The sequence below is a fragment of the Propithecus coquereli genome, unplaced genomic scaffold, assembly GCF_000956105.1.
Source record: "Propithecus coquereli isolate 6110/MARCELLA unplaced genomic scaffold, Pcoq_1.0 Scaffold95, whole genome shotgun sequence".
Classification (NCBI taxonomy): domain Eukaryota; kingdom Metazoa; phylum Chordata; class Mammalia; order Primates; family Indriidae; genus Propithecus; species Propithecus coquereli.
The window spans coordinates 6,084,177-6,096,668 of NW_012155840.1; the positions used below are offsets into that span (position 1 = coordinate 6,084,177).

General features: G+C 47.4%; 1 protein-coding gene across 1 annotated transcript in view; it reads left to right on the plus strand.

The window, feature by feature from the left end:
- LOC105826997 (ADAMTS-like protein 1) overlaps positions 1–3,193 on the plus strand; it is a 53,344-nt gene extending 50,151 nt beyond the window's left edge. Inside the window, exons 6-8 of the mRNA XM_012665021.1 lie at positions 715–824; positions 1,466–1,686; positions 3,032–3,193. Coding sequence (XP_012520475.1) covers positions 715–824; positions 1,466–1,686; positions 3,032–3,138 — 438 coding nt within the window. The 3' untranslated portion in view covers positions 3,139–3,193. The remainder of the gene's footprint in view (positions 1–714; positions 825–1,465; positions 1,687–3,031) is intronic.
- The last annotated feature ends 9,299 nt before the right edge of the window (positions 3,194–12,492 follow it).

The following is a 12,492-nucleotide window of genomic DNA, read 5'->3' on the forward strand; positions in this document are numbered from 1 at the left end:
GGGATCCAAGGATCCCCAAGTTAAGAGCCTTTGTTCTAAAGTGACCTCTATGGGATGCCTGTTCTCTTGTTCTGCTAAAATAGCAGATGTTGGTTAAGGGCCTGCTGCTTTTGTATTTTACAGACAAGTGTTGTTATGGGTACTACTGGGAGAGGGTCAAGCCCTGCTAACTCTGGGAAAAGCTTAACAATCTCCATGAGCCCATAGCAAGAGAATACAAGGAGGGACTGTACATACCTGAATCTGCTTTGTGTTCAGCCATCCTGGGTTTAACCCGGAGAGAATGAAGCCAAAGGAAAGAAAGAAATGGAATTGGTTATTTGAATGAATTTAGCAAGAAAACAATAAGCCAAATTATTCCCCACATTAAAGGGGAGAGGGGAGGTTATTTAGGTCTTAAGCTCTAATATCTGCCACTCCATTCTTAGCACATTATGCCAAGATACCTTTTGTATGGTTAATCTGAGAGAGGGCTGACTCTCCCTGACTGCTTCTTTACTACCAATAGCCACGTGCTAGCAGAATGCCCACAGACTACAGGAAAGCTAACCATCGCACTATGGCATAAAGAAAATATGTTTGTGAATGTCCTTTTGTTGGCCCACAGAGGGGAAAGATCTGAGAGCCTCCAGTTAGACTCTGCACAAGGATCTCATGCAGTCTCCACCCTTGACTTGGCTAACATCATATATATCACCTTTTTCTGCTTTCCAGTGTAACGGGCCCTGCATTGGGCCTCGCCTAGCTGTGCAACACAGACAAGTCTTCTGCCAGACCCGGGATGGCATCACCTTACCGTCAGAGCAGTGCAGTGCCCTTCCGAGGTAAGAGAAAACCCTGGACCTCCTTTCCCCAGCCACTGGGTCAATAGCACAGAAAGATGGTGGTGAATGAATATTTCTCCTCCCACTGTCCGAGGGGTCACACACCTGACCCTCTCTCCTCCGTTCATCCCAGACCACTGGCGTCCCCAGAGGTAGATAGCTCAATGGTGGCCTTGTGCTTGTCTAAGGGGTAGGCTGGGCTTTTCTCTCTTGGGGATAAAGAGTACACAGGGTATTATTCTGAGAGAGAGATCTGCACTAGCCCCAGGGTGGGCAGGAGGTGAGGGGTACACGATGGCCACCAGACCTCAAAGGTTCTACTAGCCCTTCACTCTACTTGACCTTCCTCTAGAAGTTAGGCTAAGATGAGGACCCTTGTTCCTGGGTCCCAACCTATCATTCCAATCCAGTTCCCATCCCTATCACATCTCCTTGGAGATGGCCCACTTGGAGGAAGTAACCTTCTTGAGATCTTAGGGCCATTTAGTAACAGAGCAGAGATCAGAACCCAGGCCTGGCAATGCTAGAAGTTCTTGAGGAGTTGCTCGACATTCCTGGGTTTGCAGCATTATTTTCACATCTGTCCCACCAATCCAGCCCCCGCAGAGGCAGATCTTAACCCTGCCACCCTCCTCCTGCAGGCCCGTGAGCACCCAGAACTGCTGGTCAGAGGCCTGCAGCGTACATTGGAGGGTCAGCCTGTGGACCCTGTGCACAGCGACCTGCGGCAACTATGGCTTCCAGTCCCGGCGTGTGGAGTGTGTGCATGCCCGCACCAACAAGGCAGTCCCTGAGCACCTGTGCTCCTGGGGGCCCCGGCCCGCCAACTGGCAGCGCTGCAACATCACCCCATGTGAAAACAGTATGTTCTAACCCCAAAGAACTTTCTGGAAATTCCCCACAGGGAATCAGTTGCAGTCCCTGGGACCAAGCCTGAGCATAGGGCAGTGGATCAGCTTCCCCAAGGATCATGACCTGGGGTGACAGTTGAGCATTTTCAGTGGGGTACATGGGTGGAGATACACATATCCCGGCCATGAAAAATGGCAGTGTGTGCCCACAGGGCTTCCACAGTCTCCATCCTCGCCCTGAGAGAGCTGGGCGCTGGTGGCCCAGTGCTGGATGAAATTGGCCTGCAGTCAGTCTGGCTGTGCCCACTGAGTAAACAACGGCCCTCAGGGGCCAGGCTGCTAAAGAGAAAGCACAGTTAACACTGAAGCAGCACAGAGGACCTCCTGCTTAGCCAGCTCTGTACTTCCCACCAAACAAAGACCTGCTGACACCTCCCTCCTTCCCTGCCCCACGGGCACCCACCGAACCATGCAGGAGTCTGGATCCTCCTCCGCCCAACACCAGCATTTGTGTTCCAATGGGGTAGGGATCTATTTTTTTTTCCTCTGGACCCAGAACCAAAATTGGAGGTGTTTTCCCATGAGGAAGAAGGCAAAGAACAGGAAATTAAAAACAAATATAGGGGTGCAGTTTGCCCCTGAGTGAGCTTCACTGACAATAGATTTCCAAGGCTAAGGCCTGTAACTCACACGTCCTTCACCTGGGGAGCTGCATATAACTCAAGCACAGAAAACAAAAAAATAACAAATTTTGCATTAAATTAAAAAGGATCATTTTGTTTTTGAAGTTTTTATTCTATTTCCTTAATAAATTTTTACTTGAGGCCATGGTGTTTTGTTTGCCAGAAAAATTTGTGGCAGTCAAACACTGGGGGAGGAGTGACCTTTGCACTCTGGATTAGCACTGACCTCTATTTGTGTCAGGACATGCTCGGAGAACACCGGTGTCCAATGCAAGTAGTTAAGACAGACTTACCAAACCAAATCCGCACCAGTATTTGAGAACCATCTAGTCTGTACCAACACTGAACCGGAACGCCATGGTGCTGTGTTTACTGCATGGTGGGTGGAAGGAGCAGAGCTGCCTAGGTAGAGAATGTAGAAGACAAAGCTTAGCAGAGACAGTAAGGCTCAAGTACCCAGGGACAACTGAGGGCATCCAGACTGGTGCTATCCCCACTGTCAAGCAGCCTAGAAGGCAAGTGGTCAAGCTCTGCCAGAGCAAGGCCCACCCAGAGGGGCTGGAGAACAGTGGCCCAGGAAGCACTCCGCAGCCCACTACCCGGGCTGTACCCCAGTGGCTGCCTGTCTCTGTTTCACATTTGTTCTTGTCCCCTTTCCCACCCTCTTTCCCAGTGGAGTGCAGAGACACCACCAGGTACTGCGAGAAGGTTAAACAGCTGAAACTCTGCCAACTCAGCCAGTTCAAATCTCGTTGCTGTGGAACGTGCGGCAAAGCGTGAAGATGGCATGGGGGAGAATTCTACCCTGGCCATGCAAAGGACTCACACGCCCACCTTGGACAGAACTTACGCTTTCTTCATTTATTTATTTATTTCCCCCTCCACCCCCACCCTCCATCAGGAGGATCTCGGCATGTTTCCCTTTTGGTTAGCCGGAGGGCAGAATGGCAGGAAAGGTTGGATGTCTAAAGGAGGCTGCCAGACAGACAGTAGGGGCTCCCTCCCAAGCCTGCGTCTCAAAGAGACCTAGGAAGAGGCAGACACAGCCCCCCGGGACTACAGGGAGCCAGAGGGTTTGGAGAGCATTGGTGCAAACAGTGGACAACCAGCTGTGTCTTTCCTAGAAGGCACACTGTCAATGCCACAGTGTGCTGCTCCTTTGTGTCCCCCTCTGCCTCTGTCATGGTTAGGACAAGGAGGGAGGGGGGCCCTATGCTGAGGCATAAATTGGCCCAGAACTCAGTTCTTCTATAGAGGGCACAGAGAGATGAGAACTCAAAACATGGATAGGTAGAAGTGAAGAAGGAAACAATCAAAGTAAGTCTAAGGCACACAACGATGTGGAAAATAAAGGAAGGAGGGAAGGGACTGAAGCAAAAAGAAGCCTGTGTACGTGCCTCAGGAGGGAGGCATGAGCAGGTAGGAGGGGCTTCCAGGCAGCCCTGAGGCTCTGACCCACCCCAACACATGCTGGAGCATGCTCAGAGCTCTACTGCCCCCTCTTCCCCCAAGAGTGCCTGCTGCATGGTTGGAGACATGCCCTCCATGGTGGAGGGAGCATCCCATCCCATCTGAGTAAACTTCCTGCCCATGCAGCAAAACCAGAAAGAGATCGTGTCTGGCTGTGCAGTAAGGCTGCCCCTGGCACCTCTTCATCTAAATCAAGACTCCCCCAGCCCTGAACTAACTGCTGCTGTGGGCCAGGGGCATTTTGAGCATGAGTTGGCCCGGCTGTCTGCCTATATGGCTTTGCTGCTCCAAATCAATTCGCCACAATATCTATCAGGTTGTAGCAACCAGTTCTTTCGAGAGCTGGCCAGGGACCAGCGTGGGACAGTGGGTTTGTGCATGCCTATAGCATGCTCTGCCTTTCCCAGCTGCCACCCTGGGGTCTGCAGGCCCTCCCTTAGCACCAGGAGAGCTGCTGTATGTAGTATTTATCTAGCAGGTTAGGGCCAGGGTGGGGATCTGGGGCAACACCCAAGGATAGCTGAAGCTTACAACGTGGCCTTCGATGGCTCTTCAACCTATGCCCCCCACACAGCAAAATCCTTTATAATAATTAATGTACACCCATGTTGGTGATTTAATAATTAATTCAGCAGCCAAAGCAGCACACACATTTTGGCAACACACATCAGCCAGTGCAAAGTCATGCAGTGAGATGAAAACTGGGACTCCTGGGCAAATTGCTCCTGCAGCCCAGCCAGGCAGCTTTGGGTGAGTAATTTTTGCCTCCTTCCTCTGTGTGGCCCTAGTCTAGTAGCCAAGGGCGGGCGGCCACAGTCACTCACCCCCCAGATATGCCTCCCCTCACATACACACTCATGAAATGCCGCTCGCCCTTAGGGCTACCACTGACATCAGCCACCCTGGAGGTAAAATTTGGGAGGAAGACAGTATTAATCTGTGTCCTCCCCAGGTGCGCTGTGGGCAAGTAATTTGGGTTTCTCTCTTCCTCACCATGAAAATAGGCTCTAAGAAATCATGTTACTAAAAATCAGTGTAATGTTTATTTAAAATAAAAGAGATTGTTTTCTATGTATATCTTTTGTGAATATTTATTAGGATTTCTTGTATAAAAAAAGTGCAATATTAATAATTGTACATTGTCATCCAGAAAAAATATTTGGGGGACTTTTTATTAACTTCCTGCAGTTGTGTTCCTGTAAACTCAGTGGTGATTATTGTAATTTTTCCTATTTTTAATCAAACTCGGCGTTTAACTCTGGAGCCATTCACTGTGTGCAGAATACATTGTAAAAACTAACGTGGGATGCCGGGGCAGTAAGAGGGGACTCATTTGTGACAACAGTTATGCATGGAATGATGAGGACAACTTCCATACTACTACTAATGTGGCTGATTGTTTCTAGTTCAATAGCTATCGATAAAGTCTGTGGCCAATATTTACATTTCCTAAAGAGCAGGCATCCTCCAGCTCTGCCACATGCCGGGCTGGAGCGGTTGGCAGTGGGTTTCGGAGCGAGCTGGAGGGCCTAGGTTTGGGGTGGAAAGCAGCGTGCTCCTTGCATGAGATGAATGTACATTTAATGTTTGTTCTGTGAATTGCGACTCAGCGGCGCCACAAGATTATTAGGGCTGCTGGATAATGTGGAAGGAGACAGTTCCTCCTCTAAAACACAAAACTGTATTTGTATTTTTTGTACAGATAATACAGCTTATTTATTTAAATCTTGTCGTCCGAGTCTCTATTAAGCTCAGCCTTCCCATTGTGTTCTATGCAGCGGGTGAGAAAAGTTTGTGTCAATTGGGTTGTTCCCAGCCGCTTATGTGTGTTTGGCTGAAGTGGAAGAATTGCAGTTTTCAGCTTTGCATGAGAAGCTGGGGGCCCATGTCTGGAAGGGCCAGCTCTGCAAATGAACCCAGAGGGGCTGCATTATGGAAGTGCACTCACCCAGGCTGAACGCTACAGCTTTATGTAGTGGGAAGATGGGAGTCACAGTACCTTCAGGGGGAAGAGCAAGCAGTGGCATCCCTTGGATACATGCAGACTCGGGTGTGGGAGTTTCCTCTCTCAAGGTCAGGCTTCCCGCCAGCAGAGACGTACAGTGTGATGCAGCTGTGTGATGAAATTTTGGATATACACCATTAATAAAGGCTAGCGTTTATAGATCGCTACTACATTTAATGCTCGCATCGACCCTATGATTATCCCCATCTACATATAGGTAAATAGCAGCCCAAACAAGCCCAAGGTCGCCCAGCTGGTGGAACCAGGATTCAAACTCAGGCAGTCTGCCTGTAGCCAAAGCCTCACTTTCACCCACTGCATTGCCAGTGACATGCCATGGCCACCTCTGCACACACACCACTCTTCCCTACTGCTTTGAAGTTGGTAGCTAACGACAACGGGACATTTTACTGGAGATGTTGCTTTCTCCTGCCCTAAATCCATTCTTTTGGCATTATGGTGCTTCTAGCACCCTATTCTTAAAGCATTTTAATAGAAATAGGTGACTACAGAAAAAACAAAAGCACATTTGTAGAGCTCCTCATAAACAGGCTCTAGAGAAAGGGCAGGCCCAGATAATGTCCACGAAGGGACCATTCTGAGAGATTCTCCAGAGGACTCGTGGCCTGAAAGCCAAACTCCAGCCTGTTTTCCAGCAACTCCCCCTGCACATCACACTCCTGTGGAGCTGCGTGGAACTATACCAGAAGCTCTTCTTGAAGTTCCAATTATTTTTTAAGTTTTAGGTTTTGGTTAAAGAAAAAGCCAATGCTAGAACTATTAATATTCACAAACCAGCAATGAAACAATGTCCTACAGAGGGCCTAGGACAGGGGGAGGAGCTGGAGATGCCAAAGCAAAAAATCCAAGAAGGCTCAAATGGTGGGAAGGGCTCATATAGAATGGATGGACATTTTTTCAGCCACAATCACAGACATCAGCAGAAAGAAAAAGAAAGATTCCTACCAAGATGCAACCAAACAGAGCATAAAAGTTTGGAATCTTAGCCACAGGCCAGTCCTGGGGATGTAACTCCTCAAACTAGAGTCCCTGTTTAGCCTAAGATGATTTCCAGGAAATCTGTGGGTCCATTATGACCAGAATGATCAACAGTCACCACAGCTCATTCATGCCTCAGCTTTCTCATCTGTAAAAGGAGGATACCTCATAGGGTAGGGTTGGTGTGAGAAAACCATTAATTCGTGCATATTGGAAAAATACAAGGGTACCTGGCATATCACTGAGGCACTCGTTGATGTTACTTGCTATTACCTTCATTGTCAACTGGAAGGAGAGCGTATATTGTGTTATCAGAAGGTCACAGCTGACAGAATTTTTGCTATTTTAAGGTATTTCTGTCAGCTTTGCACGACTCTCCCATGTTTCCATTTTTGATTGAGAAGGAAATCAGTCATTCCTTCAAAGCTCAAGACTACACAATAGTATAAATAAGAGAGGAGTTAGTCAACCAAGTTCTGTGTCTTGGAAGAAAGCAGATCAATCCAAGTAGCCAACTCAAAGACTCGCCAAAGTACAAACTTCCAGAAATACTTCCCATAATATTTTAAATGTCCTTATAATCCCAATGTACAGCCTAGTCTCAGTGAAAAATACCCAAATGTACACATCACTACCATTCTTCTGTTACTAAAAAACATGGAGACATACTCATTCATGAGCAAATATAAAAGTAAAAGCTAAAATTAAGCATATCTGACTTGCGCATGGTACAGTTTATCATACACAACATGTGATTATCCCCTTGCTTCGTCCTTCGGATAAACCCAAAGGAAATAATCCAACTTTATTCATGATTCTCAACTAAAATGAGATAAGTGAGATCTCAGTAATGTATCTGTGGGGTTCCCCAAAGCGGTCAAAGCCATCCACAAAGGGTCAGGGAACGGTAGAGTACAGAAAAGGATGGAGCACTTGGGAAAGCACACAATGAAAACTGACCTGTTAAGTGAATTAACCCAAGGCAGGCTAAATTAGGAAAAGAAATAAGGTATAAGCCCCTTGGTCTTGTCTCTCTGTGTCCCTCATTTTGTTCAGTAAATGAGCTATGATTTAAAAATTTTGGGATTTAGACTCATGTGCACTGGATGTGAGTTAAATCAGGAAAGGTTATCTCCCCATGTCACCTACTGCCAATTAGGACAATATCAGTGTTGATTTAAGCCATGAAGTAAACAGCAAAGAACTGACTACCCAATGAATTCTACCAGGTCTCCAAGTTTAACCCCAAATTATTCTCTGCTCCCATTCACCCGCCCACCCGGTTCACTTGGAGATGCCTTAAAGGTCATGAGCTTTTCAGAGACTGTTGTCTTTGGCCAAACCTCAGCTGCTTATTCATAGCACCCCAAGGTTTTCAACTATTTTGTTGTCACCTCCAAACTGGAAGGAAGATGTTGGTAATCAGGGCTTTGCTAAAAGAAATAGGCTACCGCCTTGCTTTCAACTAGAGGTTTACAACTTCACTTGGGTTCTGGGAGACACCTGGTCCAATCAATCACATGTGTCATGCCTTCCACAACACATTATACGCTCACCTCTGTGTTTTCAAAAGGCAAAACCCATCTTCAACCAAGGATGTCCCAGGGTGCTCTTAAATATATGGTTTATATATGTGTAAACAGACATTAAATTGCAGTTTTATGTGAGAAAACAGCAGACAGTGGGGAATGGTTCTCCCGCCGAACGTAAATAATGTTTGTTTAAGCAGAATGATTAGGAGGGCCTGGGAGATTGCACAGTCAGCATTCAGACCAGAAAGCATGCCTGGGAAACCTGCCTCCTCCTCTGGGACTTCTTGATGGCCAGAGTTGACTTCCTTACAAATCCCATGAAAGATAGTAGACAAGCTGTGAACAACTTAGTTACCAGGTGAGCAAATTTAGGTAATACTTAATGCTCAGGGCCAGGAGTATGGTGATAAAGTGTGTTGTCAGGTTGGTTTCCTTCCCCTCAAGAAACCATCGTTTTTCAAATAACAATGGAAGGGCCAGGAAATGACTTAGCTGAGGTCAGTGAAGAATGACAAAATTGTTCAGTCAGTCACCCAAGTACAGACATTCCCCAGCTCATGATGGTTTGACTTATTTTTGACATGACAACACTGCAAAAGTGATTTACATTCAGTATGCTCCTCAACTTACGATGAGGCTAAGTCTGGATAAACCCAGCACAAGTTGAAAATATCTTAAGTTGAAAATGCACTTTTGACTTTATGGTATTTTCAATTTACGATGGGTTTACTGAGGTGTGACTCTACCATAAGTCGAGCAGCACCTGGAGTTCTGTCCCATGGGTAGAACTCAGTATGCTGCAGTGCCAGAACACAGAGCAGCGACAGCTCCGTGGACTCCTAAGCCAAGTTTCTTCAGCCTGCTCAGGCCCCTCCCTATTAAACTAGAGAGATTCCAGGTAACACCCTGAGAACAGGCCCCTGTGACCCGAATCCTCCACCCCTTTTGCACTGCGGGGGTTTGCCTTTGCTCTTGGGGCCAGTTGGGATGGAAAACAAAGTCCTCATCTGGTACTAGTGGTCCTCGTCCTACCTCCCTGCTGCCAGATGAGCCTCCATCCCTTCTCATCTCATCTCTTTCCTCCTGGTTTCTTTTCCCATCACATGCCTTTCCTTTCCTTCAGAGTCTGACACACTCCTGGCTAAGCACCAGCTCTGGGCCAGGAGGACACAGAGGTGAGAGCCTAGCCCCTGCTTGCCAGGAGGAGGAGGCTGGCTGCAGCATCCAGCTGTCCCACCCCAGCACTCCCCAATCTCAGTGGATGGCAACTCCGTTCTTCCAGTCACTCAGACCCAAAATTCTGGAGTCGTGCTTGAGCCCTTCTTATTCTTGGCCCACATCCAATCAACAACTCCATGTGGCCCCCTTCTGAAACACACCCAAAATGTGGTACTTTTTTCACGGCTCCCACTTCTACCCGCCAGGTAGGTGTGAGCTTGCGTGACTCTCTCGCGACCAGGCCTTGCTCCCACCCTCGCACCCCTGCAGCCCCCACAAGCAGTCAGGGTGACCACAGTGACAATTTCCCCATGCACCAGAACTTGGCACTTCTCAGGTCCATTCTGGATATTGGTGCTCCGTGGAGTATGAGCCGAATTCCTGGTAATGGCCTACAAAGCCCTCACTGGCCTCTTTACTGCTCCCCAAACAGACCCAACAGAATATGCCTGCGTGGGGCCTTTGCTCTACCTGTGCCCTGACATCCACTTGGCACCCTCCCTCATCTCCCTCAGGCCTCTCAAGTCTCACCCCATTGATCAGGCCCTTCCTGACCACGCCACAAACTGCAGCCTGTATCCCCCAGAACCCCAGCCCCTCCATCCCCACTGCCTTTTCCTTTTTCTATGTGCTGATACTGCCTTCTCACAGGCCACATAATTTACTTACTATGCTTACTATCATAATGATGTTTATTATTTTAATTATGTCCCATGGCATAATTATATCTAATTGTTCATTGTTTATTATATTTATTGTTAATGAATGTCTATCTTCCCCACTAGACTATAAGCTCCCCAAGGGCAGGGTCTGAGTCTGCTTTGTTTACTGACAGAGCCCAGAGAGTGCCTGGTACCCAGCGCACATTTTCTGAAGGAATGAATACGTGTATGTACGTACATATGGATGGAAGGATGGAGGCAGGAAGGACGAAGCAGCAGTGTGGTCAGTGCTTGACAGGCAGGACAGCCCGTCCATCCTGAAGACCGGAGCCTGGACGGCGGTGTGAGGCGGTGACGGAGGAAGCAGGCCTATTCTAGGGGGAGGCAGCATAGACGATGGGACATGTGCAGGCAGAAGGCAGGTTTCCTGAGTCACCCCCCACCACACAGGGGACTCACTGGACAAGTGGACAAAATGGCTACAAGGGTCCACTAGAGAGCACCTGAGTGCCATCTGGGCGGCCTCCCTGGGAGACGCCCCCAGGGCAAGAGGACACTGAGGAACATGGAGTCTGAAAGAGAAGCTGCATAGGCAGAAAAGAGCACCGTGACAGTCTCAAGTCAGACAGGCTCCTGGAACCCAGGGCAGACAAAGGTGGGAGACTCACGGAGTCTTCAGAAACTTGTTAACCAAGAAGACAAAACCTCCCTAAATACCACTATTTGGAGTTTTAAATTAATAACAAGACACAGAGCATGTGACTATGTATTACCAAATCACAAGATTACAACACCATTTCCCTCAGTACAACCCAAGGGATCCAGGGAAAAGAATCCAGTCTAAAGTGATTATTTCAAACCAAGAACTTAAAAATTTAAAGATATCTTCAAATAAACTTCAGCTCCCAGATGTAATCATTTCTTCTTACGTATTAGACTTGTAAGTAAACGAGCATTGGAAAAAGCAGCTCTATTGCAACCTAACTGATGTGTTTGTGTGTGTTCGCAGAAGCGATTGCTGAATAGGTCTGAATGCTAACTCTGCACTAGGCAAAGTGGAGGATAACACGTGCATACACACACAGTTATTGTTCCCAAAGTTTCTTCAACCTAATTATTTAATTTTTTAAGTCACACATCTATAAACTGCATGCCCCTTTAAAAGTATTCCAAAATTCATTCTTTTCTCTTAATCTGAGTGGCCTTTTGCATCGTTCTAGCACTCCCCTTCTTCCATGGTGTCATTCAAAAACTTCTTTACCGTCCACAAGGTTTGTTTTACAAACATCATTTCCTCTAATGCCCTGAGGAACCCTGTGAGGACTTTGTTAAGTTGCTTAACCTCTCTGAGGCTCGGCTGCCTATGTGAACAGGTCAGGGTAACAACGACAGGAGGGGACTGAAGGGGATGGCACGAGCTGGTGCTTCCAGAACACCAAAGGCTTTATATAGGAGATGCTCGCATGAGCCCACTGTCCACCATACACGAGCCCTCCCGGGCTCTCTGTGCCCTGCACTTTGGCTCTACCATAACCTCCCATTTATCAAGAAGCCAAATCATCTAAACAATCAATGACCAGGGTATTTTAACACTCAGAGTTGACCCTGAGGCACTGCAGGATCCAATCAGATTTCTGAATCATCAAAGAAAGGCTGAACTACATGTTCATATGGCATGTGTATTATACTGTATTCTAAACTTATTTGAAAAAATTTATGATGAGTACTTGGCAGTATTACTCCATGTATGTTCCAGTAGGTTTTACATCGTAAAAGGGCTCTATTGTCAGAGCTGAAAAATGTTTTTTCTTCCTACTCAGTATTCATCCCTCTCTTCCCTGGAAACTACTTCTTTCCTTTGGGGACCCAGCCCTCCTGCGGTTCATGTAGTTCACATGAAAATGACCCCACACATACGCACTGCTCAGTCCAGGGTGGACCCCAATTCAGGCCTGGACTATTATTAATAGTATTTTCTATTGCTATGATGATGAGATCAGCCCAGGGATTGGCAGGAAACTTAAGCCAGGCAAGACTCGATTCAGGGATTTTTACTGGAACCACTGGAAGGAGATGCCCTTTTCTCTCCGTTAGGATTGCTGGCTAAAAGGATGTTGTAAGGCCTGCCTAAGAAGGCAGTGCAGAGCAAAATAAGGCCAAAAGATGAAGACCAAGACCTCATCAGATCACTGAAGCCCCTGATTCCAACTGCACCTAAAGCCAACAGACAAAGCCCTAGACTGTTCAA